Here is a 26,971-nt window from a genome sequence, read left to right as displayed (position 1 = left end):
TAAGAGTAGCTCAGCATCTATGATATGACCCTATGTATATAAAATTATAAAAATGTATTTACATATATGCATTAAAAAATTACAGATTTGAAGGAACATCCATTTTTAGGAAACAAGTTTTTTGCAAAGTAATGTATGTAGTACAATTTTATATTGGTAAAAATAAACAAAACCAGTACAAATGTGTGATATGTTTATATATGATTATATAAGCTGGAAGAAAAGTAGGAAAGAAATACAGACCATGCTGCTAACATTGATAACTTTGGTGAGGTAAGTGGAAGGGAAGGCATGTAGAGATGATTAGCTTCCCCTTACAGATGCTTCACTTGCTAAGACAAGCATGTATACTTTTATAAATTAGAAAACATCGGGGTCACCTGAGTGGCCCAGTCAGTTAAGTGTCTGACTTTGGCTTAGGTCACGTTCTTGTGGTTCGTGAGTTTGAGCTCCACATCAGGCCCTGTGCTGACAGCTCAGAGCCTGCTTGGAATTCTGTGTGTCTCTCTCTCTGCCCTCCCCGACTTGTGCTGTCTCCCTCTCTCTCTGTCTCCCTCTCTCTCAAAAATAAACATTAAAAAACTTTTGAAAAAAGAAAGCATCAAATACCTTTTCTTTCATCTTTCAGTGATGGATGCTTCAGCATTTCCAATAGGTACAAGAGGTATTAGTTGCCTAGTTAGCACAATGTTTTGTTTTTTTTTTCACACAGTTCCCAGCCCTTAATTATTGTGACAAAAACAAAACAAAAGAAAAAAAAAAACAGAAAATCTTAAACTTGAAAATCATACAAAACTGAATGATACTGGAAAGTATAACTCCTTTATTATAGAGTTCAAAATCCTCCAAAATCTCCAGTTTCCTAATTCTAGAATACATATATTCTATTAACAAGTCACATTTCATCTTGGAAACTTTCAGGTTACATGGTTATTAATGTACTGTGTCCCTATGGTTTGAAAATCCCATTAGAATGGGAGTGAGTGGGAGAAACATATCTGAAGTATTTGTTCTAAAGGCAATAGTATATTTTATAAGTAAGTATTTAAGTTGGAAATATTTTCAAATTATTGGTGCTTTCCATTCAAGGAAATATCAATTTTCCAGCAAAATTTTTATAAACTAAAGCCACCATTCAGGTTAAGCTCTTCATTTTATTTTTTTTTTTTTAAATTTTTTTTTTTTTTTCAACGTTTATTTATTTTTGGGACAGAGAGAGACAGAGCATGAACGGGGGAGGGGCAGAGAGAGAGGGAGACACAGAATCGGAAACAGGCTCCAGGCTCTGAGCCATCAGCCCAGAGCCCGACGCGGGGCTCGAACTCACGGACCGCGAGATCGTGACCTGGCTGAAGTCGGACGCTTAACCGACTGCGCCACCCAGGCGCCCCTAGCTCTTCATTTTAAAATATGACCCTTTAGGGGCGCCTGGGTGGCGCAGTCGGTTAAGCGTCCGACTTCAGCCAGGTCACGATCTCACGGTCCGAGCCCCGCGTCAGGCTCTGGGCTGATGGCTCAGAGCCTGGAGCCTGTTTCCGATTCTGTGTCTCCCTCTCTCTCTGCCCCTCCCCCGTTCATGCTCTGTCTCTCTCTGTCCCAAAAATAAATAAACGTTGAAAAAAAAATTAAAAAAAAAAAATAAATAAAATATGACCCTTTAAAATATAACACTTTCTGGGGCGCCTGGGTGGCGCAGTCGGTTAAGTGTCCGACTTCAGCCAGGTCACGATCTCGCGGTCCGTGAGTTCGAGCCCCGCGTCGGGCTCTGGGCTGATGGCTCAGAGCCTGGATGGAGCCTGTTTCCGATTCTGTGTCTCCCTCTCTCTCTCTGCCCCTCCCCCGTTCATGCTCTGTCTCTCTCTGTCCCAAAAATAAATAAACGTTGAAAAAAAAAATTTTAAAAAAAAATAAATAAATAAATAAAATATAACACTTTCTTATCTGTCTGATTACAGCCTTTGAAAGCAAACTGATTTTAGATTTCTACTCTCACTGTAATGTTGTGATTTAATGGATATTTATGCTACTCATCATCTTCCCCTGTAAACATAGTTCTGGATTTTCTCTTTCTGCCCCAAATACTTCTATTCTCCTAATAACCAGGACTCAAAAAGTTTGCAGTTACTATGTACTCTTCCTCTCCAACAATATCAATTTTACATATTCATAACCTCTTACCCATGCTTCTGCGACAGTTTCATATGTAGACTCCATTTCCAAAGTTCCTCCTAACAGTACTATATTGCAAGACAAGCCTTCCTAAAGCATTGTTCATATAACATCCAAAATCTTTAGGGGTGCCTGGGTGGTTCAGCCAGTTAAGCGTCTGACTTCGGCTCAGGTCGTGATCTCACAGTTTGTGAGTTGGAGCTCCACATTGGGCTCGCTGCTGTCAACATGGAGCCTGCTTTGAATCCTCTGTCCCCCTCTCTCTCTGCCCCTCTACTGCTCACTCTCTTTTTTTTTTTCTCTCTCTCTCTGTCAAAAAAATAAAATAAACATTAAAAAAATCTATAATGGGGCGCCTGGGTGACTCAGTCAGGTAAGCGTACGATTTCGGCTCAGGTCATGATCTCGCGGTCCATGGGTTCGAGCCCCGCGTCGTGCTCTGTGCTGACAGCTCAGAGCCTGGAGCCTGTTTCAGATTCTGTGTCTCCCTCTCTCTCTGACCCTCCCCCATTCGTGCTCTGTCTCTCTCTGTCTCAAAAATAAACGTTAAAAAAAATTTTTTTTTAATCTTTAATGATTCATTATTGCTGTGACTAGTTATTGATTATGTTATGTTAAGATTGTAGGAGGAAAAGTGTAATAGGATGTTGAGTGGGACTTGTGCTATTAACCTGAAATTACTAACTAGGGCACAAGATTTAAAAATATATATTTCTAAGCTAAATATTTCCGTATTCTAAAGAGAGCTGCTAACATGTTACCAAAAGTTAGGGTGAACCTAGACTCTCTATTATATTAGCCCAACTAAAAGGCAAAAAAAATCACACAATTTGCAGAGACAGAGCAGAATCAAACATGGCAGAGATGTTGGAATTATCAGACTGGGAATTTCAAAACTGCTATGATTACTATGTTAAGGACTGTAAGGGATCAAGTAGATAACATGTAAGAACAAATTGGCAATGTAAGCAGAGAGATGAAATCCTAAGAAAGAAGCAAAAAGGAATGCTAGAGATCAAAAACTCCGTAACAGAAATGAAAAATGCTTTGGGAGGCCTATACACTACAACAAAGTAGAATTTATCTTAAGTATACAAGACTGGGTCAACATTCAAAGCTTCATTAATTTAATCCAGAACACCAACAGATTGAAAAGATGATCATATTAGTAGATGCAGAAAAAGTATTTGACAAAATCCAGCACCCATTCATGATTGAAAATAAAACATCTCAGTAAACTAGGAGTAGAGGGAATGTACTCAACTTGATTTAAAAGGAAAATCTATAAAAGCCTACAACTAACACCATATTTCATGGTGAGAAATTAGAGACTTCCCACTAAGATCAGGAAGAAGGCAAGGATATTCCTCTCTCACCACTCCTTTTCAGCATTGTACTAGAAGTTCTAGTACAATAAGACAGTAAGACAAGACAATAAGACAAGAAAAAGAAATAAAAGGTATGCAGATTCAGAAGTAAGAAATAAAACTGTCCTTGTTCATAGATGACATGACTGTCTAGGTAGAAAATTCAGAAGATTTGGGAGGAAAATTACTTGTAATTAATAAGCAATTATAGCGAGGTTGCTTGCATTATACAAAGTTAATACATAAAAGTCAACTGTTTTCCTATATAACAGCAATGAACAAGTGAAATTTGAGAGTAAAAACACAATAACCGGGGCGCCTGGGTGGCGCAGTCGGTTAAGCGCCCGACTTCAGCCAGGTCACGATCTCCCGGTCCGTGAGTTCGAGCCCCGCGTCGGGCTCTGGGCTGATGGCTCAGAGCCTGGAGCCTGTTTCCGATTCTGTGTCTCCCTCTCTCTCTGCCCCTCCCCCATTCATACTCTGTCTCTCTCTGTCCCAAAAATAAATAAACGTTGAAAAAAAAAATTAAAAAAAAAAAAAACACAATAACCTCCAAAATTCAATATTTAACTATATGTATAACAAAATATGTTCTAGATCTATATAAGGAAAACTACAAAACTCTGATGAAGTAAATCAAAAAGAACTAAATAAATGAAGAAATAGTCCATGTTTATGGATAGGAAGACCCAATATTGTCAAGATGTCAGTTCTTCCCAACTTGATCTATAAATTCAGTGTGATCCCAATCAAAATTCTAGCATGTTTTTTTGTCTATATTGACAGACAAACTGATTCTAAACAATACAAAGCTATAATTACTGTTATCCAAGTCTAGTGTCTCATTCATCCTTGTCACTGGTCCCCAGTAGTCCCTGAACTTAAGCCCCGGCCTCTATTTCACACTGGTTTTGAATTACAAGTCTTGATGCCAAGTCTACTCCTGGCCTATATTTTAGCTTTGAGCCTTTTATGTCTGGCTTAGGTACAGAGTCTGGCTCTGTTTCAAACCCTCATCACACACTATATCAGGATGGACTCTTTCCTGATCTAATCTAGAGATTACCAAGGTGAGTATAGAAAACTCAAGCACTGCTCCTTCTTAATCATCCCAAGTCAGAAGATAGCTTTGGTTATATACAAAAGATGTCAATTATGGTAGGTCTGAAACAATATGGCAAATTAAAGATGCAAAACCATATTTTAATATGTTTCTCTTTTTTTCTTATTTACATTTTACATGAAAAGACATTAAGTAAATATAACAATGCTCTCAATAATGTTGCTGTAAGATAAAACCTTCCTCCCTTTATAGCTTATATATCTAGCTTAGAATATTACTTATCTTCTCGTTTGGCAGTGGTTTTATTTCCATTACCCATCCTGTAATACCAACTATAGTAATTTTCAAATATGGATCAATCCAACCATACACCTGCTTTACTTATAAGGCTGCAATTACTGAAGACTAATGGTAAAAAAAAAAAAAAAACATACATTGCAGACCTATGTTAATTTATGAATCTCAGTTTCAATTATACCTTTCATTTATCCTGACTTTTCAAACTTTGCAATCTTCTAGCCCCCAACTTTAAACCTGTTCTTTTCTTTCAACTTATTTTACTTTCTATTTCACAGAAAAAGTGAAAGCTGTCAGACATAAATTATCTCATTTCTTACCACCTAGTACCTCTTCTTCCCACTATACCTCTTCCAAATATATACATACCTGGACATATCCTTACTACCTTCCTCTTTAGCTTAAAAAAAGAGAGAGAGAAAGTCCTTCTTCCTATCCAAAGTTAATTCCTCCACTTGGGTTTAACTCTTGTCTCTCTTCTGGGGTATTGCATCTTCAATTGTCCCTTCTTTTCTGTCTTTCATTTATTTCTACTGTCCATTCCTCTCAGCATTTAAACAACTCACATCTTTCCCATATTTTAAATAAACAAGAAAATAAAGTTTCCTTAACTTTAGGTTGATTCCCTCCAAATGCCCTCACTCTTTCCTTTTACAATCAAACCTCAAGGGAATGGTCTGGTGTACTCACTCTATCCATTGCCTTACCTTTGCCTAGTCTTCAACTTACAACAATTGAGCATTTCCCAAAGTTTTCAGATTCAAAGTTCTTTTACTTGATCTTCTTACTGCTTTTATTGCTACTTATTATGATCCCTTTAACCTCTCTTTTCTCAGTACCACTCTCTCCTGCATCTCTGGACACTTCTCAGTCTCCTTTCAGAATACTCTCCTTTGGCCACCTCTAAATATTTCTCAGCCTACCAGAAATGTTTTCTGGATATCTCAAGCAATCAAATTTAGCAGGTAAAAATCTATAGTCTTCATTTCACTCCTAAAAGTCTTCCTCTTCTAATCTTTCCCAAACTGATGAACATTTTTTTTTTTTAATTTTGCTTTGTTTTTTGAGAGAGAGGGATGGGGCGCAAGTGAGTGAGAGGCAGAGAGAGAGACAGAGAGAGAGAGAAGCAGGGCTCACCTGAAGCGGGTCTCAGGTTTTACCAGAGCTTGAACTCACTGGATATGGGACTCAACTCATGAACTTGAGGTCGTGTTCTGAACCAAAGTCAGATGTTTAACAACTGAGCCCACCCAGGCACCCAAACATTTTTCAATTACCCAAACCAGAAACCTAGAAAGCAAAAGTTCCTCTTTCCTTTTTGCCTCTGCTATCCAGTCAGTCATAAGTCTCCTGGTAATCTTACCATCTAAATAATTATCTTCATTTTCTTTTATGTCCTGCTGCCACTGACCTAATTGAGGCTCCTGTTATTTCTTACTTGATCTATTTTTACTGATACCCATTCATCTAGGGTCAAAACCTGCCCATTCGTCATCTACACTGCCAGATAATTTTTTCAACATGTAACTAATCATTTCCCTTCACTGTTCAAAGTTCTTTGACTGTAACCTATAAGATAAAATTTAAAGCCATTCATATGCAATATGTCCATCTCCTATTAGGATATGGCTTCAACCTATGTAGCACATCCTCCTCAGAGTTTACATTCCAACAATACTGTATTTGAATTGTAACTTGCCCAAATGTGCTATAGTCACTCAAGCCCAAAGTCTTCTGTGCAGTTTTATGTATGTGAAATGTGTTCCTGCCACATGGGGTAACCCTTATCATGTAAGTCTTAGTGCAAATGGTTTCTCTTCTGTAAATCCTTTCCTGACTTCAGGCTGAATAAGACTTTTTTTCCACAAGTCCCCATGGTATTTCAGACACACTGCCATTCCAGAGCAATTATCATAGCATATCATAACCACTTACACATCTGTTTTACCGTTTGGCCATAAGTTCTTTGAAAAGCAATAATTTTGTTTGTTTCAATATTTCCAGCGCCATGCATGCAACCTTGTGTGTAGTAGATGCTGTATGTGTTGAATGCATATATGAAAGGAAACTCAAAATGTTAAATGTATTCCCATGTTAATTAAAATGTTTTGTGTATTAGGATGCCCTCTGGTTATTTTTACACAGGTGAAAATGAACAACTAAAAAGAAATGCTGATCTTATGAGAGAAAAGCTGAAGTCTCATGAACAAGTGAGTTTATGTATTTTTATATTCAATCAAATTCCTGTAGAGCATTTGTCTTCTCAAATTTGAAAAAAAGGAGGGTGGTTTTCATTAATAAGGACAGCTAAAATTTGGAAAGGAAATATATATGTGTGTATGTGTGTGCCAGAATTTTTTTTTTAATTTTTTTTTTCAACGTTTATTTATTTTTTGGGACAGAGAGAGACAGAGCATGAACGGGGGAGGGGCAGAGAGAGAGGGAGACACAGAATCGGAAACAGGCTCCAGGCTCCAGGCTCCGAGCCATCAGCCCAGAGGCCGACGCGGGGCTCGAACTCACGGACCGCGAGATCGTGACCTGGCTGAAGTCGGACGCTTAACCGACTGCGCCACCCAGGCGCCCCTGTGCCAGAATTTTTAATGAATAAAACTTCTTAAAGAAATAACAGTTTTAAGGACTCTAGTCTCTTTGCAGACTATAACGCACTAAGGTATCACTTACATTACTTTGTCTTCCCACCAAAAAGAGATACAACTATTTTGCTACATATTTTTTAAATTATGTTAATAAAACTTTTACTCTAGAGTATACTCTATTATATTAATTAGCACTTTTAAACTTTTTACCATAAAATAAATGAGTCTTTGATCTTTCTGATTTAAGTAACCTTTTGCAGTTTTATTGCATCATCCAAACGAAGGGAAGACTTTATGTGGATAACCAATTATTTCTCTCCCCAGGGCTACCATGCCCTCTGCTACTTTTTCTTTTCTCCTATAGGAACAGCATATGGCAGCAATTATAAAACAAATAACACAGTGCCTAGAACATAAAAAGTACTCAGTAAATGTCAGTTCCCACCACCCTTTGGGAGGCTTATTATCATAATTTTTTTCTCCTTTCCCAAGAGCCAACATGTCAAACCTTGGCAGACCTAAGATTTCCAAAACTCAGATTGGATCTGTATCAAGCTTAGAACTTCAAGTTGAAGTATCATTTCCATATTCAATCTGGTTCCTCACTTGAGTTAATTTAAATATGTCTGGAATATATCCCACCCTTTATTTTCCTTTCCTTTATCCCTTTCCTTTCTTCTTTCCCATTCTTTCCATACCTTTCCTATAAAGCTCAATGATAGATGGTACAGTTAGGGTATCATTGGGGCAGAGAAAAGGGGGAGAAATTTTTACCTTCTTTCTCTTCTAAAATGCCAAGCCATAGAATATTGCTTAGCCTAAGATACTATAGGAATTGGAGACATCATGATGAGTAAAAATAAAGTCCCTGCTTTTATGATGTTTAGAAGCTTTTCTTGAACCTCTTCCCTTCATTAATGTACCTTTCTTAGTATCCTATTTTATTTTTAGTCTTGCTGCTTTCCTTTTCTCCTGCCTACATCTTAGGACTATAAGTGGTTTATGTAGGAACATCCCTCTGGAAAAATTGTAAATTTTATCTTTGGGGGCTTTCTCTTCCAACACCTCTCTGAATGCGACTGTCCACATTAACACAATAATCATTTCCAATCAACTCCCAAATTCATTCTTCTCTAGCCTCCTCCTCATAAAACTAACCTTTACCATGGGTAGTGCTTAACTTCCTTCTGGGAATTAGGGATGTTTATATAATTTTCAGAAACAGAACTTCAGGTCACATTCAAAGGAGTCATCCTATGTTAGGTTAAGCTTGCCAGCTATTGAACAGAATGTACTATTAGCTCTAAAGTATAACTTTGGCTTTAATTGACATATTTTAATGGTATCATGGCATTTATTTATACAGTTACCAAAATACTTTGAGATTATATGATATGTTAAACACTGGTGATGAGTATTCAGGAAGCAAAGATAAGAATACATTGTCTCTGGAAAGGCTGTATCTACTTGGACCAGAAATTGTTCCTTCTCAAAGCTGATTATTCAAGCGATAAACAATATCTTTCCTCTCTAGATATGGTTACATATTAACAATTAATATAAAGTATGAGAATTTCACCTTTCTAATTAGTGGAAAGTTGTGTACATATATTTAAACTGAAGAATCAATATGTATTTTAATCTTTAGGAATATAAGAATAATATTGCCAAACTTATGAGTGAAATGAAAATCAAAGAGGAGGGACATAAAATAGAAATAAGGAAACTTTATCAGGATATGCAGGAAAAAAGTAAGTTTTTATTTTTGACCTACTGAATTCTAAGACATCATAAAATAATTTAAATGCATGTATAAACTTTTTTCAGTAATTGCCCATATTCTTGAATGAACATTGCCTTGATGCATTTTAATTTGGGTTTTATACCTTTCAATTTATTTATGTGATATAAATTACAACATTTCTAAGCTGGATTTATGGTTTTTGTACTTAACATTATTTAATATGAAGCAGCTAATGTCCTTATGTAAAAATTAATGTGAAATGTATAATACCTTTAATATTTATATACTTGGCATATAGGATATAATTTCAATAATAAAATTTCTTCCTTTATTAAAGCAGGTCTCATGATCTTATGCTGAGAGTTATATGGTTTCATAAAAGTAATAAAAACTTTTCCAAATGAGCCCATACTTATGTACAACATATGTAAAAATTTGCTGGAAATGAATGTCAGAATATAAACCTACATCTACAAAACTGCTAGAAGAAAGCATAGAAGATAATCTTTGTGAACTTGAGTTAGCTACAACTCCTTGGAAAGAATTAAAAAGCACAAACAATGAAGGAAAACATTCTAACTTGAACTTTATCAAAGTTACTAACTTTTGTCCTTCAGCACTGTTAAGTACAAGGCCCTGATCCTGAAGACTGAATATGGCTAAAGTTCACTGGAGAGGATGGAAAAAAAGAGTCTCTCGGTAGAGAGAAAATAGAAGCCAAGACGTAGAGAGGGGAAGACATAGGACATTCTAGGGAATAATAGTCTATTTCTTACCTCTTCTTTGCACCACACAGAAAGGTTAGCAAGAAAAAAGCCAGCAGCCATGGCTAGGGCTGGATTCTTTGACCCCTTGAATTTTAGGATAAAAAAAAAAGGGGGGAGGGATTAAAGGTTTCTGAGAAAGTGATGGCCATACTTAGGGGTATGCTTTAGGAAGACTAACCTGGCAACAGTGTATAGGGTGTAGAGACTTGTGATTAAGAGCCTGGACATAGAGTCCAACTGAGGCAAAAATGAGGCTTGAAACTAAGTAAATAGTGGATTAATCATGGATGGAGACCCCTTATTTGTGGGGCTTGTGGATGAGTTGACTCCTTCTTTTCCCCCAAAGTCAGAAATGTCCTTGAGACTCCCATACTGGATAATATGGTATCACTGGTAGGAATAGGAAAGATAAGAGCAGAGGAAATTTGATGAAGCATAGAGACATGGTGTGAACATGACAGAGGCCCAGTCACGTGGAACAGAGTATAGCGGGGGTGTGATGTAGCTCTAGAATCATCCAGTAATTTGAGAACCCCTGTACCTAGGAACCCAGGCCTTGTGTCCCTGTGTAACCACTAAGTCTCCTATTTATTGTCTCTCATTTATATATATATATATATATATATATATATATATATAATATTATATGTATTATATATTATTAATGTTATATAATTAATTATTAATTTTATTATTACTATATTACATATTATATTATTTATATATTATATAATTATATAGAATTCATGTTTTTTTAAATTTTTAAAATGTTTGTTTATTTTTGAGAGAGAGAGAGCACAAGCAGGGGAGAAGCAGAGAGAGGGAGACACAGAATCCGAAGCAGGCTCCAAGCTCTGAGCTGTCAGCACAGAGCCTGATGCAGAGCTCGAACTCACAAACTGCGAGATCATGACCCAAGTCAAAGTCGGACACTTAACTGATTGAGCCACCCAGACATCCCTATATATAATTCATGTTTAAGAATACAAATCAGCTTATTTGTTCAGAAGCAGTTAATGGGTGATCTTTGTGTTTCAAGCATTTTGTAGGGGCTTATTCAAAATATATAAAACCTACCCTGCATATAAAAAGTTTCTAAAATATGTGTACTTATTACCAAAATGTACTTGCTTATGGATTGTTTAAAATGCTAATGAAATACAAGCTTATAAAATGTTTGAAATGTTAAGATGAATTAACTGATTAGTTATTTATTTATTTTCGTTGTCTTCAGTTGAGTCAAATGAAGAAAAGCATAAAGAACTGATAGAGAAAAAGGAGGTGGAAATTTCAGAGTTAAATGCAAAGTTAAAAACTCAAGAAAAGGAAAAACAAAGTGAAATAATCAAATTACAGCTCGAGGTAAGTGTTTAAGGGTCTGCTAAATTTGAAGATGCATCCCTTAAGTCTAGATTGAATTTTGGTTATTTTTCATCACAGTGAGATAAATTTCAGGTATAGAAACAACCCCGACACACTCATTCTCCGTCACGTGCAGTTCTCAAACACCAGACCACGCTAGCTACGCTACCTTGCAGCATTTGGCTGGAAGGTGGGATTCTTCAGTCGTTCAAAAGGCCCTGGTTTCCAGAGAGGGTACTGTTTACTCTGAGACTGGAGATCGATAATTCAAGGATTACCCACACTTTGTAGCTGAGTCTATGCAAGCTTCATAGGACTACCATTCCAGCAGTGGGGAGAGTGTATCTAATCATTAACATTTTTCTCTCCTCAGCAGAAATTGTGGAACCCTGGTAAACCAATAGAAATTCCTTCAACTTTTATTAAAAAGAGGCAGGTTGCTCCCTAATAAATGTGTGGACAATACATATCAGAAGGGCAGACAAACTAGATGTTTAAAAAAATGTTAAAGGTGTTGTATGGAAACCAATTTGACAATAAATTGTATTTTAAAAATAATAATGAAAATAAATTTAAAAAATAAATAAATGTTAAAGGGACCTTACATAGGGCATCTCAAAGGCTGCAGTTCTAGTTCTAGGCTCTAAAGCCTTTTCAGTAGGTTGTTTAACCAGATGTCAGAATCTCAGAGACATTGATGTTTTGACAATATATTTGTTCTTTAACATTTTTTTTCTAGATTCTACCCATCTCCATTTCCATCATTCTTCCATTGCTTTTCCCCAGTCTGACTCCCACCTTACTTTATGTTGTCAGAATTCCCCAGTTTAGTTATTAAAGATAACTTACTATTCACATTCATGGAAGTTTGGTATCTCTGGGGTGTTTGGTGAGGTTCAGTGTTGAAATCTGTATAATCTTTGAGCAAAAGGGAACTGATGTTGACTTGAGAGGCATTTTGCTGCTGCTACTGTCTCTGGTCAAGTGTGCCCACAACCCACGGAGAGGTCTGGATAGCCAACTGAGAAACAATAAGCCATGTTTCAGGTTCTACCATCAACTTCTAATCCATTGATTGCAAATGTGCATTTTGTTTGCCATCTGTGCCCTGTCTCTGGTGGAGCCCAAATCTGTGGTTTACACTGATGCACACAACTCTTTTTGTTCCTCGTCTTCATTGTAGCTATCCATTTTCCTCCTCAAACCAGAACACAATCTCACAGAGTTTGTTTTTAGACCACAGAGAGGCTACACTGAACTCAACCCGAAAGGAAGAATTATAATGAAAGATTTTGCAAAAAAATATGTATATATGACCTGTAAGAATGACTTATGAGAATTTTTTAAACCTGATTCAGTTTAATGTCAAAATAGTAAGAGTTCAGACTGAATCAACAAAATTATATCCAGATTCTACCACTTAGTCTCAAAGTTTTTACAATAGAGTATATGAGTTTTTATCCCATGACTGTTGACTATACTACATTTCTTTACAAAAGGATACTCACAGTAACGTGAAAATATTTTTATCCATCTTTAACTAGATTCTCAACCCTAGTTATCTAGATTCTTTGCCTTGCATGATAGAATCATCTATCATCTATCTTTTTAATGTCTTAAAAAGATAATGCTGACTCCATCCCAGAATCTCTAAGGTAGTGCCCAGGTATTTGGTACTTTTAAAAAGCTCCCCAGGAAATTTTAACATGGAGCAAGGTTCATCTTGTTTGGGTGTTCCTTGCTCTTCCTTAAAAACTGTTTCTTAAAGAAAAACTTCTCTATATTGTATTGTACAGAGAATATACTTAAATTAGAGATTACATGTTAAAAGATATAATGGATTATACTTATAGAAGCAGTTGTTTAACTAGAATGTTCTCAATGACTTTCTTTTTAAACTTGATTCAGTTTGATGCCAAACTAGCAAGAGTTCAAACTAAATCAAAATCCTATGCAGAGTCTACTGTTTTGCCACAGAGTATCTACAGAAGGGTATGTGAGATTTTTTTCCATAGCCATTGTGTAAGAAAATAAATGTTCTCAGTGTGTTTCTATAAAAGCTATCTAGTATTTACTAACAATGTACTTAACAGTTTTTCTTAAAATAGATCACACAACCAGAAAGATACTAGGTTTTGAACTGAGCCGGGTGGCTCAGTTAGTTAAGTGTCCAACTTCAGCTCAGGTCATGATCTCGTGGTTCACGAGTTTGAGCCTCTCTCTCCCCCCCCCCTTTCTCTCTCTCAAAAATACATAAAACTTTAAAAAATTTAAAGACATGGTAAAGCTTAGCAGTAAATTAAAACGTTAGAGAAGTCCTCTGATCTTTGGTCATGTAAGGAATTCCATGATCTGTTCTGAACTAAGGCTGACCTACTATTCTGAAGTTATTTAGGCACTTAGGTAATATTTTTTTTTATTGTTCAACTCCTACTTTATGATTCATAACTTCAAACTATATACAAAAAAGAGAATAAACTAAAACAAATGGTGCTGAAACGTGTTTTAATATCCTTATTCCAGTTGTACCCCATAAGCCTCATAAAAATAAAATCATAAACCTTTCAAAACAAGCTTTTTTAATCTACTTAAACCAGAAATGCAGTTTTTGTTGTTTTATCGCTTCTTGTATTTAATCTTACTATTTCTGAATTGCAATAACAAATTTTTTGCTGCTTTATTTAGAAGCTTCAACATCTTCAAGAAGAAAAAAACAAGGAGATTGCAGTTCTTCGTAATACCATTCGCAATTTAGAGCAACGTCTCTCTGTTGACAAAGATTCTCAACTTAAACCTTTTGACAAAGGTTCTTGCCCTAAGCGTAGACGGTTTTGAGTATGACAGTAAATTCATTAGTTGCTACTTAATTTCTTTAAAAGCAGTTGAAAATGCCACTTCTGTCATTAATATAACATATTACCTAAATAATAACAATGAAAAAAAGATCGCTTTAAACATTTTAAATTGAGTTTATTTAAACAAATCCACATTTGGCCAGCTGTGTGTACCACATTCTTGCTTAATAGTATTAACCATAGAGGAGTTCAGGTTTATAGCACGTAGTTTACCTATTGAACCATCATTGACTATGGAAATACTTCCTAAGCAATCAAGAGACAGACAACATTCATTTACCTTCTCCATTACATCTTTCAAGACAGACTATCTCAAATTTTAAACAGTATGCTATAATAATGCTAGATAAAGAAAATAAGACATAAGAGTTTCATTCATATGTGATAGTAAAAATCAAGAACTATGACTCTTAGACATACAAAGTATAAATGGATATTTAAAATGTAGTCACAGCAAAATATTCATGTGTCAGTATTTCTGGAAACTGAAAGAATTATAAAGGCAGTTCTTTATAAGATTTAATCAGTTAAAAATGTAAGATTAAAAAGGCAAGTATTTTTTTGAGAAATAAGTAAAGAAAAAAATGGAAAACATGTCTTTGTTGTTCTTTCTCCATTCTAAATTGCTAACTATCCAACAGAAACCCCTAGGTCATAGTTTATGTCTCTGTTCTCATTAATACAAGTAGAATGCTGGAAAAAGAAAAAGAAAAACATATTAACCAAGTGCTGCAATCACCTTTATAATAAAATAATAAAAATTTGGTTTAGGTCAAAATTTCTTTGACTTAAATTTTAAAATTTGGGAGCCAATATAATAGATTTCCCCGTGTTTTGTACAAATCCAATTCTTAGTTTTAGATCATTGTTAATTAGGTAGCATATAAAAATGCTGGAAACGAAATTGTCTAGACTGACTTGGGGAGTAAAATCCTATTTAAAATATTTAGTATGAAGGTCATTTTCACATTTTGGCCTTATTTTCTCAGCTTCAATTGGTGCTGGCCTCTGTGGGCTTGGGCTGCTGAATTGCATGTCAGGCAGCTGGAGGCAAACGTCACTGTCAAGATTCAATGACGTTCTCCTCTGCCCAGAGTCCCTGTCAGCTACATAAAGAGGGGAGGTTTTCTTTACATTGTCAGGTGATTGCAGACCCTGTTTTTTCAAATATCAGATGTCGTCAGTGTCAGCATCAGCTGCTAGGAGCCAACTCTGAATCTTTGGGCAATTTGCAGTGTAATTGATTTATACATCCCTTTCGTCAGAGCTTCTTTGGTGGGACAGAAAGTTGTAAACTTTCACTGCCTGCTGGCATATCTCAGTCCTCTGGATGGCCCTGTCTTTGGTGGTCCTTGTGCTTGTGGTGGTTATGAGGGACTTGAGAAGGGGGGTGCCCAGGGGCATCTGGTGTTTCTGGTTGCTGGTTCTCTGCAAGTTCACCATTCCCATGATGCTGATGCCCATGCTCATGATTATGATGGTGATGATGGTGGTGATGGTCGTGGTGGTGATGTGGCTGTGGAGCCTCAGTTGTATTTCCCACGGCAGCTGAAGATACAATTTTACAGAAGTCCTCATCTTCCGGTGTCTAGAACAAATTTATGAATCATTTTTCAACAAATTTGTAGATTTAGGAGCTGTGCACAAAAAATTATTTGTAAAGCTAACATATATAAAATTCAAAGTAATTAGGATTAAACTGGCTTTGTTTTTCTAGCATCATGTTAATGAGATAAAATTTTGATGTGTTTCAACACCCAGACTTTTTATTAAAATTTGGTTCCAATCATACATAATTATAAAGTTCTTCTTGTGCAAAGTTTGCATTTAATCAGAGACTCCTCAAGCATCTTCCAAAGGAATTAACATTAATGTTTTGCAAATAGATAAAACAAAGCACAAGACAATTAAAATTCAGCAGTTCAGGGGCGCCTGGGCGGCTCAGTCGGTTAAGCGGCCGACTTCGGCTCAGGTCATGATCTCACAGTCCGTGAGTTCGAGCCCCGCGTCGGGCTCTGTGCTGACAGCTCAGAGCCTGGAGCCTGTTTCAGATTCTGTGTCTCCCTCTCTCTGACCCTCCCCTGTTCATACTCTGTCTCTCCCTGTCTCAAAAATAAATAAAAATGTTTAAAAAAAATTTTTTTTAATAAATAAATAAATAAATACAATTCAGCAGTTCACCTAAGCTTCTATACTGGTTAAATCAATAGCAGAATTCAAATTTTCCTTTTCTTATCAAGAGCGTTTCCCCGATTTTTAAGAACCCTGAAGAAGAATTTAAGAGATACAGAAGGCTTAAAAAGAAAGCCAAACCACTATATTTACATCTGCAGAAGCAAAACTAAATAAACTGGTTAAAAGAACTTACATCGATTGCAGTAAAGTCAAACAAATATCAAATCCTAAAAGCAGCTGAACTACATGGATACTTCTAATATTATATTCATACTTAATGTTCTATTCTGAAGCAAACTAATTTCTGCTAATTCAAAAATGCCAATAAACTCTGCTGAAAATCAGTTTTTCATGCCTCCGCTTATGCCAGGAAATGTTTTGAACTTCACCATTCACCAGTCTTGTTACTGTGTTCCTACTGTTGAGCTGGCAGCTGCAAGTAGCAAATTACTGCCCATCTTCCATTGGGCACACAATCCCATTCTGCCTCAATCTAGTTAATTTGCTGCCAAGTCTTTATTGTCTTGTGTGCCTACGAATATAAGCTCAAAGCTTATAGATATCGCAATATCATATGAAACTTTTACCCTAAAGTGATTTATAAATAAATTTAGTGAGTCTTTTTCATCTCTCAAACTGATTTTCTAAGTGGTATGGTTCCGTGTTGTGAAAGGTTAAAAATTCCATGGATTTTTGCATACAACTATTAAGTGGTACAGTTTTTGGTTATTTCTGAATTACTTTTGAGAATTTCATGCTATTTTTTAAGCTTTTCTTCAAATTCCTATTAACATACAGTGTAATATTAGTTTCAGGTGTACACTATAGTGATTCAACACTTCTGCACATCATCTGATGCTCATGACAAGTGCACTCCTCAATCCTCATCACCTATTTACCCTAGTCCCCTTGCCCGCCTCCCCTCCCGCAACCCTCAGTTTGTTGTCTGTAATTAAGAATCTGTTTTTTGGTTTGCCTCTCTTTTTTATCCTGTGAGTTCATTTGTTTTTTTCTTAAATTTCACATATGAGTGAAATCATACGGCATTTGTCTTAGACTTATTTCGCTTAGCATAATACTCTTTAGCTCTATCCACATCCTTAGCAAATGGCAAGATCTCATTCTTTTTTATGGCTGAGTAATATTCCATTGTATATGCACCACATCTTCATCCATTCACCAATCAGCGGACACTTGGGCCGTTCCCATAATTTGGCTATTGCGGACAATGCTGCTATAAACATCAGGGTGCACGTATCCTCTTGAATTAGTACTAATACTAGTACTACCTAGTAGCACAATTGCTGGGTCATAGGGTAGTTCTATCTTTAACTTTCCGAGGAACCTCCATACTGTTTTCCAGAGTGGCCGCACCAGTTTGCATTCCCACCAACAGTATAAGACGGTTCCCCTTTGTTCACATCTTCACCAAGACCTGTTATTTCTTGTGTTGTTGATTTTAGCCCTTCTGACAGGTGTGAGGTGACATCTCATTGTAGTTTTGGTTTGTGTGTCCCTGATGATGAGTGATGTTGAGCATCTTTTCATGTGTCCGTTGACTATCTGTATGTCTTCTTTGGAAAAGTGTCTATTCATGTCTTCTGCCAATTTTTTAATTGAATTATTCTTTTTTTTTTTTGGTGATGAGTTTTAGACATCCTTTATATATTTTGAATACTAACCCTTTATCGGATATGTCATTTGCAACTATTTTCTCCCATTCCACAGGATGCCTTTTAGTTTTGTCGCTTGTTTCCTTTTGAGTATTTAATGTGATTTGATTAAAAGCTTATAAACAACTTGATAAATGTTTAAAATATACTATGTAATGTTCTAAATGTTCAAAAGTTGACAGTAGCGGTCTAATTAGTTTCTGAAATGGATTACTAGGTTTTATTGATCCTACAAGGTATTTTTTTCACATTTTAATATCTTTAAAATCAGAATGCATCCTATTATTGATGGTGTTGTAATAACAGTGTCCTACCTTAGCAGACAGCATTTTGAAAATAGTACATAAAATAATGTGTCCTACAATTGATGGCATCTAGGATACTATGAAAAAGGAAAACCCCAATTTGATTTGGCTCATCAGATATATATGGTAGATCCTATTTACAAGAGGTTCATAAATTTTAAGCATGTTATGGGACTGTTTCTGCCTTTGTTTCAATATAACGGGGTATATTTATAACTATTAGGCATTTGCAAAAATGCAAAATAGCCCCAGAATATGAGGAATCAATATAACTAGCATTTATTACATACTTAGTAGAAGTCAGACATTGACTTAATACTTTATTTGCATTACTTCAGTCTCCCCATCTTTAGAAAGAGTAGATGAAGCTTCATAGGATTATAATGAAGATTAAAATGTGAAAAATTATATAACTAGAGTAATTAACCTGTTGTGCTCCACAACAACTAAATTAATTAATTAAATAATTCATTGCAAATCGAGATGGCTTCTTTACAACTGGAAAAATCTGAAGGATGTATAGCTCTCAAATAAAATTCAGAACTATTTTTAAACCTGAGTTCAAATTTTGCCAATTTTCCCTATTAAGAAAACATTGTTTGGAATTGTTTTCCTTTTCAATATGGGGAGGGGGGAGTCTAGTTAATATAAATTAAAATCAATTCCTTGAGTATCTTTTTATAAACAATAATTAAATGTAGAGCTTCTCATTAAAAGGAGTAAATATTCTCATGGTTGTTAGGAGAAAAATATCAGTAGAAAACTTATTCCACTGTGAATTCTGACTGCAGAGTGGGCAGTGTAAGGGCTTCATGGGAAAGCTGCAGTCTTAGATCTTGGATATCGTAAGTAACTATCTGGGCCTCAACTCCATTTCAGATAATCCCATGAATAAGCTTTGCCATCACTATGCTCTCGTGTGAACACATTCAGGGTACTACAATAATATTTTATGTTGGCTGAATTCTTTAGGCATTTTGAACACACCCAACATCATTCGGTGGTATTTGAAATATGCCATCTATGTTGATTTTTGTTTTATAAACTCCTTCTAGATAAAAGCAGCAATACGGATCTGGAAAAAATGTCTTACAGTGTATGTAACATAATGGGAAGTAATTATAAAAATCACTGTTGTTTATTTTTAGTATACCAACAGAAACATTGCTTAGCTAATTGGTCATGAAATATTAACTTATTTAGAGAACGCTTAAAAGGTTTTCTCTTTTCTCCCAGGAGAAATAATTGAGAAAAATAAAATACCATGAGAGAGCAGTTTCCACATTTCTTTTCACAGTAAGCGATCTTAATGGCTTCTTCTACATATGGGAAAGTTAGGAAGGAGTAAGGCAAACCAAGATGGTATACAAGACGGCCACATCTAAAAAAAAAAGGTCAAACATTACATTTATCATTACATATCATTACAATATTTTCTGTATCATGATCATACTCAAGCAGTTTGGGATAGGTGCTATTGGTTTAATGGTCTTATAACTAAGACCCATTCACACCTCCAATAAACTTCCTTGAATGGGGTCTCACGTGAGCTCCCTGGCACCACATACCAGGTTAGGTCAGAGCAAGACTACCGGGAGTCTCATAGCAGCGTTTTGAAATCTAGATATGCCACTATAAAGGATATCAAAATACATAAGTCATTGTGACTTGGTCAAATACAATTTGGTATAGACTTATAAATTCTATGAATGCACAAACCACTACCTTACCATAAATCAGGCTCTGCAAATCACATGAGGTTTTCATAACTGCTATGGCAGCACAAATTCCACACAACAAAAAATTACAGTATCCTCAAGTCTTGGCCAATAGCCCATTTATTTAAAAACATGTCTGATGCAACAAAAATTTCAGCATAATGAAAGAAATGGAATTATAATACTCAGCATTCTCAGAAATAGTGGAGTTGAAATGTCCTTCTTTCCCACATTTTCCCCAGGATATATAATATTATGTGACTATCAAAGAGCTACACTTTGCAACTGTCTAAATTAGAAGTCTGCAGTCCTAAAAGAGTATGTAATATTAAAAATATTTAGAGTAAGATGAGGCAGGGCTTAGGTCTAAGCAGAGTATGCCTCACCATTTCTGAAGAGTCAAAAGAAAACAGCACCAACTAAAAATGTTGGTAATATCAAATAATGTAAGCATGGAGGTTCCCTTAAGATACAAATGTTTTATTCATTCATGGAATCAAAAGCAGATTCACGCAGATTAGATCTAAATGATTAACACTTTATAGTTCAGAAATTCAGGTGTGTACCCTTTAAATTATTAATCAGATTTGGGGCGCCTGGGTGGCACAGTCGGTTAAGCGTCCGACTTCAGCCAGGTCACGATCTCGCGGTCCGTGAGTTCGAGCCCCACGTCAGGCTCTGGGCTGATGGCTCGGAGCCTGGAGCCTGTTTCCGATTCTGTGTCTCCCTCTCTCTCTGCCCCTCCCCTGTTCATGCTCTGCCTCTCTCTGTCCCAAAAATAAATTAAAAACGTTGAAAAAAAATTAAAAAAAAAATAAATTATTAATCAGATTAAAGATAAAAAAAGTGGTCTGCAAAGTGTAGTTATTCTGCAAATGCTCAGGTTTGAATTGTACTTGATACACAAATTGATCCTTTTATTCAGGCAGAATGCTAATTTATTGGGGGGGGGATTATAGTCAATTTTCTGTATTTCCCTACTAGAATGGTGAATTCTTTTGCACAAAAGAAAGTCAGTTTGTGAGATAAAACATTAAAACCATTTTAATACCTCACTCTGAGTACTTGGTAATAAAACAAAAGAAGATGTCTTATTTTAAATCACTATTAAATTAAATGCTAAGAAGGCATCTTTTAATTTGGGGTGTGTGTGTGCATGTGTGTGTGTATACACACCTGTCATATACGAAGAAGTCATCTTTCTTCCCATTTAAGAGAGTCCAGACATCTGTTTCGTTTTCTTCTTGTTGATAAACAGGAATATGTTCTGAAACCTTATTTTTAAGATGCATGTATTTTAATCGAGAAGAGAGTCCTTGATGATTAACAACAACATACGAGATGTTCAAATATCCTGCTTGCTCCAGTTTTACTCTCAGGTCTTCCAATCTAAAATATTTGGGAAAAATACAAAAAAAAAAAAAAAAAAAAGGAAAAATCTCATTGAATTTTTTAGTGACTTCTCTCTCCTCACTCTTTTTTTACATGAGACCCTCTTACTACTTTTTTTTTACTTACTCATATCTCTTCTTTATAAAATGTGATTTAATAAACACATCTTTTCCATTTCTATTTTATTTTATGTATGTATGTATTATGTATTTAATAGCTTTCCCCTTGAGAAATCCTAGACCACTGAAACCAGCTCACCTGGATGCCTGCAGGATGCACAGGTATCAGCTGGCTTGAAGAAGAGCAACCACGGTCACGGAACCACTTGAGTTTAGCATTGGATTTTGATCCCTTATGCTCCAGGCTGGAGGCTGCTTACAAAAAGAGCTTTGTCCCTGGCTCTCTGTTCTTCCCCATGGGAGAAGACAGAGAGCCAGGGCAAGCCCCAGGCTTTTCCACATTGCCGGGGTTGTCCTGTAAAAGAGGAAACCTTGCTGTCATCTTCACAGGTGACTTCACAGTCATAGCCAGGAATTTCTAGAAATACAGCCAGTACAGTCCCCCTTTCTATCACTATCTAGCCCATGGATTCTATCCCAGTGTTGCTGGGCTCATTCATCACGTTGGGCGTTCCTGCACCAAATCTTCCCAAAAGGAGTAAAAAATCAACCAGAGGCAAGGGAGTTGTCAAAGCACCTCTTAACTATCTGACCTAACAAGATACTTTAGTAAGGATGCTATGGAAATCTGCCTGAACAGGCAGCCCAGTATTTCTCTAGGAGAATATACATGTTTAGAAAAATTTTGAGACTGTGCCCTCTATAACCCAATAACATTCTGCAGATGTGATTTTGTTTTTATTTAAAATGCACCAAGTTCTGATTGCTGCTTTCCGTCCTCCACCAATCTAAGAAAGGAAAGGGTAAGTAGAGGATTCTGCACAGAAATGAAAAGAGCCAGCATGGAAAGAGAACCCCGGAAGAAAGAGGAGGCTGTAAGGGCAGTTTACCAACATGAAGGTGGCCCATATGGGGCCCTTAGTTCTTCATGTTCAAGCCTTCTGTATTTATAAGTCTCTTGGGTCCAGCTCCCTTTTGTTCTTCTTATTCTTTAAAGTCTAGCTGTATGTGAATATTAAAGGATCTGAATCTTTTCAGGTATAAAACTGCCTGCCAAAATGTTACTACCACATCCAAGATTAGATAGGAACCAAAGGAAAAAGCCTGACTGACCAAGGAGAAATGTCACAAATCACGACCCCTTCAACCATTTAAGACCCACTGCAATTCACACTCAGTCTATTTATTGGCTACCATTACTTTCAAGAAATTTCTGTGACTAGATGGCACGTTCTTGGGTAAGTACCTCTGAGTAGAAAAGTTAAATATCTGACTAGAAATATTCCCCAGACTAGGGCTAACTCTCAGCAGAGAGGTACACATGAAACAGGTGAACTATAGACAGGTAGTGAAAACAAGGAACACACTCAGCAGAGAAGAGCAGAAAAAGAAAAACCCAGGAACAGGCTTATTCTGATGTAAGAATCTGTGGAGAGAGATCAGGGCAACATTCCAGAACTAGGAAGTTGACACATTTTCAGGCACTGATCTGGGATAAGAAAGTAAAGGTACTTTGGGGGGGGAGGGGAGGGATGGGAGGAGGGAGCTAATGATAGCTGCTAGTAGGCAGCTAATGATAAGTTAGAGTGAGCCCAGAATTAAGATGGGAGTAGAAAGGTTAGAATCAGATTGATTTGGGATCTGGTGCACTGATAAGTATAGAATTTTTAAAACTTGATTATCTTTCATATCATTTAATATCACAAAATCCAAGAGCCTAACTTAAAGAGAGACAGATAAATCAAATGATTAAGGCCATCCCAACTATTCTCATGTTTTTTAAAATTCTAATATTTAAAAAAAGAGGATATATCTGGACTAAATCTAGGGAATTTCTTTAGGATAGTATTTATACTGGTGACACAATTATCCTTATTATGGCTACTGCTCATTGAGCATTTACAGAACTCTATGCAGGTGGTGCTAAGCAGTTTTTTTTTTTTATCATGTCAGTTAATCCTTACAACTATATGACCATTACCCCCCTTTTGCAGCTGAAGAAACATGGCCAAGAGAGTGTAGGCATCTTGCCCAAGTCCACACAGATATTAAGTCACCAAAGAAACTAGATTCAAACCAGTTCTGCTAAATCCAAAACATGACCTCTTAGCTATGAGGTAGATCACCTTTAATAACTATAGTAGCCAGGGTTTTGTTTGTTTATGCCCTGGGATGGCAAGGAGAACATCAAAATAATTCAATCTGTTTGGTTTTTTACTAGGATGGAGAGGTTTCCCCTACTTTCTAGAATAGAATTTCAGTAACTATAGAAGCTTCAGCATAAATTCAGCGCTTGGTTTCCTCACTTTGCCATACCCTTTCACTTTTGCATACCCTTTCTAGTGGCTAAGTAGCGAATATAAATGAAAAGGCTTTTCCCCTTATTCCCTTCATTTAATTTTTTTGATGAAAAAAGACATAAAGGGTAGTGGGTTACAGTGTTCACACTCGCAAATTTTCCTCTTCTGTTATATTCAATAGGCCGTTCAACTTTGTCTTAAGATCATTTTTTTGCATAATAAACATTTGACTATAGTTATATCTATCTATAAATAACTAAATAGGATCTATTAGAAGCTGTTGAAAGTATTTGTAAATTTCACTACTCTCACCACTTTTCAATCACAGAACTTGATTTCTGGCCACATACAGACTAACATTTGTTTAAAAGTCCCCCATTAAAAGGCAGAATATGCAGAAACTTTCTCCCTTAACTTCAAACTGGCATCTGAAGGTCCTTCCTCATTGACCTAAAAGTACCCACTCACCTTGTAAACTGCAAAACTTTGCACTTAATCACAGGCCACCTGATTTGAATGGGTTTGAACTCTTTTAAGGGCAACCACTTCTGCCCAGTGGACCCAACCTGCTCTCCTTGCCGCCAGGGATTTTTTTTGTTTGTTTCTTGAAACTCCTCACAGTATCCCTGGACGTTTCTACAGCACTGTAGAATGGCCGTATTTCAGTCTCTGCTCTTCAAACCCACGGGCTGATTTCTCCTTAGAGTTCTCACTCTGCATTGCAGTGGGAGACATTTAAGCTTAACCAAGCAAAACTGCCTCTATAACATCACAACTCTTTGCAGAGTAACTGATTTTTCCAGCCTCCTCTGCTCCCATCTCTATCCTCCGGGGACACAAGACAGGGCAGAAATCAGCAAAGGGCTGCTGGACCTCCACCCACCACACCCAAGTCCAGACCCTTTTGTTCTTTCTTTTGTATTATTTTTATCACTTTACCCATCTCTCTTTTTAAAAAATCTATTCTAAGGACAGAAACATTTTATCAGACTCAAAATCAAATTATTTACCAGACTCTAAAAGAAATACTGGAGAACACAAAGTTCCTACTTACACAACCCCTTCGGATCAGCCTCCTTCCTTTCTCTTTGCTCAGCTCCGCAGCTCTACAGCCAGAAGCCCTGATATTTATAGTCCTGTTGTTTACCTCTCTCCCCGGCTGTAGTCCAAAGTTCACTGCCCCCCTCTGGCTGTGACCTTGCAAGCAGAGCAAACCCCTGAACTGGTTGTTACAATCAACTTAAAGAAAGCAGCAAGTGCTGCCAGGCATAAAATGGGGGGAAACTTTTTTGTGATTATTGATTTAATCCCTATCCTTTTTAGTCACCCCAGTATCTAGGATTTAATGGTACAGTCGGGGGCGGGAGGAAGGACTAAGGGTAAAAGGGCCTCCAAGTCATGTTCTTTTTCAAACTATAATAGGGAAAAACATTTGCTGAGCCAGCAAGTTAAGCTGCTGCTTTAAAAAAAAAAAAAAAAAATCTGTTTTTTCCTTCTGCTCTGTTGTGGCCAGGTTAGCTTGACCCAGACTGTGTGAGCTTTGTTACAAAAGTCACCTGCTGTTTCAAATCTTTCCCTCTCCTGCTGTTACAGAGTTGCTTGGATTATTTTACTGTGTTTAAAACTTGGATCTGTGTGGGATCTCACAGGATCTCTGCTCTCTTCTTTTTCATTTAAGGAAAGGAACAAGAAACTAAGCCTCCTAGCAGAGGGAAACCAAGCCTCAGTTTATTGTAACAGATGTTGTACTCCCTGTAAGACCTGTGGATCCCACAGAAGCATTTAAGAATTGAATGGGAAATATTTACAAATATAAGTACCATACAGATAAAAAATTTTAGTGGTAGAAGTTGAGCATGGAAAAAGATACAGAAATTTCACATTTTTCACAAATTAAATGGAAAGTTCTTACTCTTTCAGAAGGGGGTAAACGCTTCCCAATAACTGCTACACGTGAGCACACCATGGGGTATAAGGTAAGAGCAAGTCAAATGTCATCCTTGGGTAGCCCTGGTTTTCAAGTAAGCCTTGCTTATACTATTAATGTATTTTCCCCAAACAAACCCCTATTGATTGTTGTGTACTGAGTACTATTGTACCACACAGGGGTGAATACAAAGAGGCTCAGATGTCAGCCTTCCCACAAAGAAATTTATCAAATTAGAAGCTTGATTTTGAAAGCCAAACTGTTTACTCAAACTAAGCAGTAGTACTATTTTGGGTCCCAGATCCCTTTGAGAAATGCCTAGTTTTTCCAGGGAATAAAAATGCAAATATACAGACTCATTTTTTTGAAAGACTTTTGTCAAAAATCTTTGTTTAAAGCCGATTGTCCCCCCCCCGTACCTCATTTCCCTGACAGATTATTTGAGTAGTCATCTTGGGTCGGTCTGCAGCAAGAAATTTTACGAGCCCCTCCCTCCTTTACAAGTGGCTTAGCAGCTGCCTCCTGCCCCAAAAGGATTCCCTCCAGATGTGCCTCTAGCTACACAGCAAAGTACCCAGGATTGTGAGTGCAGGTCAGCGTGTGTCTAAAACCCCAGATGGCAAAAGGAGAAGACTGGGAGTGGGGGGCGGGGATGTTTGCAGGGAACCAATCCATCCTTAACCGCCTCAGCCTCTTCTGTGCCAAGCAAACTGGGACCAGTCAGCATTGTTAAGAGAACAGAATTTTGGGGACGCATGGGTGGCTGTCAGTTAAGTGTCCAACTCTTCGTGTCAACTCAGGTCGTGATCTCATCAAGCCCTGCGTGGGCTCTGCACTGACCGTGCAGAGCCTGCTTGGGATCCTGTCTCTCAAACTCTCTCTCAAAATAGATAAACAAACTTTAAAAAGAAAAAGAAAACAGAATTTTCAAACAAACCTCTCTGGGATGTTAAATTACATTAAATCAAATGAAATTAAACATTTAATTAGGTGCTTAGGCCAGGCACAATGCTAAGTTCCCTTACAATGCTATTAAGTTCTCTTATACTCAAGGATCTCAAAATCTAATAGGGTAGACATACAAGCAAACAGAAAAAAACAAAAACAAAACAAAACCGTAAAGTGTGACAGTGTCCTA

At 36.8% G+C, this 26,971-nt stretch overlaps 2 protein-coding genes across 3 annotated transcripts in view; one reads left to right on the top strand and one right to left on the bottom strand.

Annotated features, from left to right (window-relative positions):
* The window catches only part of CCDC152 (coiled-coil domain containing 152), a 30,236-nt gene extending 15,463 nt beyond the window's left edge, over positions 1–14,773 (top strand). The window contains exons 4-8 of the mRNA XM_043599122.1: positions 7,042–7,106; positions 9,145–9,247; positions 11,242–11,369; positions 13,278–13,361; positions 14,055–14,773. Coding sequence (XP_043455057.1) covers positions 7,042–7,106; positions 9,145–9,247; positions 11,242–11,369; positions 13,278–13,361; positions 14,055–14,204 — 530 coding nt within the window. The 3' untranslated portion in view covers positions 14,205–14,773. The remainder of the gene's footprint in view (positions 1–7,041; positions 7,107–9,144; positions 9,248–11,241; positions 11,370–13,277; positions 13,362–14,054) is intronic.
* LOC122494149 (selenoprotein P) lies at positions 14,323–25,087 on the bottom strand. Of its 2 annotated transcripts, none has more exons than XM_043599099.1 (5): positions 24,961–25,087; positions 21,746–21,961; positions 21,272–21,484; positions 19,641–19,758; positions 14,323–15,812 (listed from the first exon to the last, which is right to left on the bottom strand). In XM_043599099.1, the coding sequence occupies exons 2-5, from the start codon at positions 21,946–21,948 to the stop codon at positions 15,171–15,173; spliced, it is 1,176 nt and encodes a 391-aa protein (XP_043455034.1). In that variant the 5' UTR covers positions 21,949–21,961; positions 24,961–25,087; the 3' UTR covers positions 14,323–15,170. The 2 variants fall into 2 exon arrangements, with proteins under 2 accessions (XP_043455034.1, XP_043455044.1); XM_043599109.1 differs by having other exon boundaries at positions 15,134–15,812.
* Between the last annotated feature and the right edge of the window lie 1,884 nt (positions 25,088–26,971).

Source organism: Prionailurus bengalensis, chromosome A1 (assembly GCF_016509475.1).
Source record: "Prionailurus bengalensis isolate Pbe53 chromosome A1, Fcat_Pben_1.1_paternal_pri, whole genome shotgun sequence".
Lineage (NCBI taxonomy): Eukaryota > Metazoa > Chordata > Mammalia > Carnivora > Felidae > Prionailurus > Prionailurus bengalensis.
Note: the sequence above shows the minus strand (reverse complement) of the source record. Positions and strands in the feature narration are given on the sequence as shown.